The sequence below is a fragment of the Lottia gigantea genome (genome assembly GCF_000327385.1).
Source record: "Lottia gigantea unplaced genomic scaffold LOTGIsca_4217, whole genome shotgun sequence".
Classification (NCBI taxonomy): Eukaryota; Metazoa; Mollusca; class Gastropoda; family Lottiidae; genus Lottia; species Lottia gigantea.
In genome coordinates, this window is record NW_008709473.1 from 326 (window position 1) to 2,780 (window position 2,455).

The 2,455-nt window shown below is 32.0% G+C and overlaps 1 protein-coding gene across 1 annotated transcript; it reads left to right on the forward strand.

The window, feature by feature from the left end:
- Positions 1–473: 473 nt before the first annotated feature.
- On the forward strand, positions 474–2,194 carry LOTGIDRAFT_147748 (hypothetical protein; the record flags this gene model as incomplete). Its single annotated transcript, XM_009060479.1, has 3 exons — positions 474–651; positions 1,456–1,703; positions 2,105–2,194. Coding segments are annotated over 3 exons (516 nt in total), but the record flags the coding sequence as incomplete, so codon positions are not given.
- Between the last annotated feature and the right edge of the window lie 261 nt (positions 2,195–2,455).

The window sequence follows — 2,455 nt, forward strand, 5'->3', positions numbered from 1 at the left end:
ACATGTGAGACAAACTGGTATTTTTCCAAGTCATTAGAACACCTCTACTTTCTATTCATATAAGTAGTAGCATTTTCATTTTCATAAATAAAAATACGGAAACCCATCTTTAAGTGGTTGTATTGAAACTTCTTATCTTCCTCTATTATGTGCTGTAACTATGGAAGCTGTTTAAGAGAATATGAATGTAATGTTACATTTGACTTCTATTTTAATATATTGAATAATAAAAACTACATTTACTAGATTTACTATAGATAGACCGCCATGATTTCACATACCTATAACTTATATCTTTTTTACTTATTTCAAAAGATTTCGTAATACCAGTACCGTTAGAACAGACACCTTATCAAAAGCTAATGAATTCAGTGTTTCATCCATCTGTTTTCAAGAATAAGGTACCAGTCTCAATAGATAATAGTTAGTTATATCTCTTAACCAATAAACACTGTACTGTACCATTTCCAGGAATTTACTCTGCCATGAAGAACCTGCAGGATAAAGTGCGAAGACTGGAACTAGAGAGAACCACAGCAGAAGATAATCTGAAAAACTTATCGAATGAAACAGCTAAATATAGTTTATGTTTACAGAAATCTCAGGAAACTGAAAATTTAGCCAATGAAATAGTCAATAAACAGACAAAAGGTAGATTTCAGTAATTAGATTTCAGTATTTTGCTCTCATGATGATAGGGGCAGGGTTGACAGTTGACTACAGGCTGGCTTTTAAATCCACTGCAGTGGCATCAGAATTTTCTTACCTTGAGGTGGATTCAAACTGGAGAAAAAAATGCAGACGGTACTGAATTATGTACCTAAAGTTGGATTTAAACCCAATGTGTTAATCAACAATCCAACTTGGACTAACTAAGTTATTTCACAGCCCTCTAAGTTAATCTGTTGTATATCTATCAGGAATAGTAACATCAGTTCAATTTATTACAAAACCTGCCTTCATACACTCACTATATTCATCTGTTAGTTATTTCACAGTATTACAGAAACCCATTCTTCAATATCTATTTATATCTTTAAAAATATTTCTCTTAAGTTCATAAATTTTCTCACTTCTGATTGTGATAAGTGTCCCAGTTACCTTAGAATTTATTTAGAACATAATTATAATATATTATCATGGTCTTATCAGTCTTAATTATCCAAGTTAAGCAAAGTATTAGATAATCCTTGTAATCCTTGTAAGATATTTAGAAGTATCACAGCACATTTAGAAACAACAGTTTTTTTGGATAAAGACTTCTATTTATTATTGTATTATATCTATTTATTATATATAATGTTTTGAGCTGTATGGTTAATTATCACTTGAGAAGGTTACCTGTATGTGTAATGAAATGTTGTGTTTAATAATAAATAGAAGTCTATATCTATAACAACTGTTGTTTCTTAATGTATTAGATGTTTAAAAGTTTATATCTAATTTATTTGATAGAAATAGAGAAACAGCTCTCAGCTGCTGAATCTAGATGTGGTATGTTGGAGAAACAGTTAGATTATATGAGGAAGATGTTACATTCATCTCAACAGGAACAACTAGAGTCAGCTCGTAAACGTCTCGAACTTGATAAACATCATCAATATCCCTCGTCAACAGACCCTATTCTACATCATCAACTTCAAAAAATACCAGAATTAGAACGAGAAAATTTAAAATTATCAGCCACACAGTCTATCTCTGAGGTAGGTTGACAAATTATGGTGAAATGAATGGAGTTTAACATCATTTCAAATTGTCGAGGAATCTTGAACGAGCAGGACCTCAGTTAATTAATCCTTTCAACCTGCATCATTGATGTGGAAACTGGATTGAAAAATATCTCAACCCATGCTGGGGTCATAAACAAGACCCTGGTATAGCCTGTAACTCACCAAGTCACTGAGGCCAAACCAATAGTTTGATATTCGTCAAAATATGACAAAATATATCATTTGTATATGTTTTTTCGCCAATATATGGTTTATGATTTCAGGTTTCGTGTTGTAGTTTGTCAGTACCTGTTTATATATACTCTGTCTCATTATGAAGTTTTAAGAATATAGAATATTTATGTATTAATGTGACTATAATTTGATAATTACAGAATAAAATACGTGAATTAGAACAGAAACTAAGAGAAGAAGATATTCATCGTCAAATGATCATGGATCGTGCTAATGATGTAAGTTTTTAGTCTGAAAATGATGCTGATTGTTATATTTGTGTATAAGACTGGCTGAATGTTATGTTTCCCAACTGACTGGTAGAAAAATAACTAAGAGCTTATCAAAATATATATATTTGAGCAACCAGGGTCCTATTAGATAGACACATGAATTGACTTTGGAGGAGTACAAATTACTTCCATTCATAAACTCTCGCGGTGGTGCAGTGAGTGAGACGCTTGCTCGCTAACCTGAAAGTCCAGGGTTCAATCCCGGTCAGTGATGCAGGT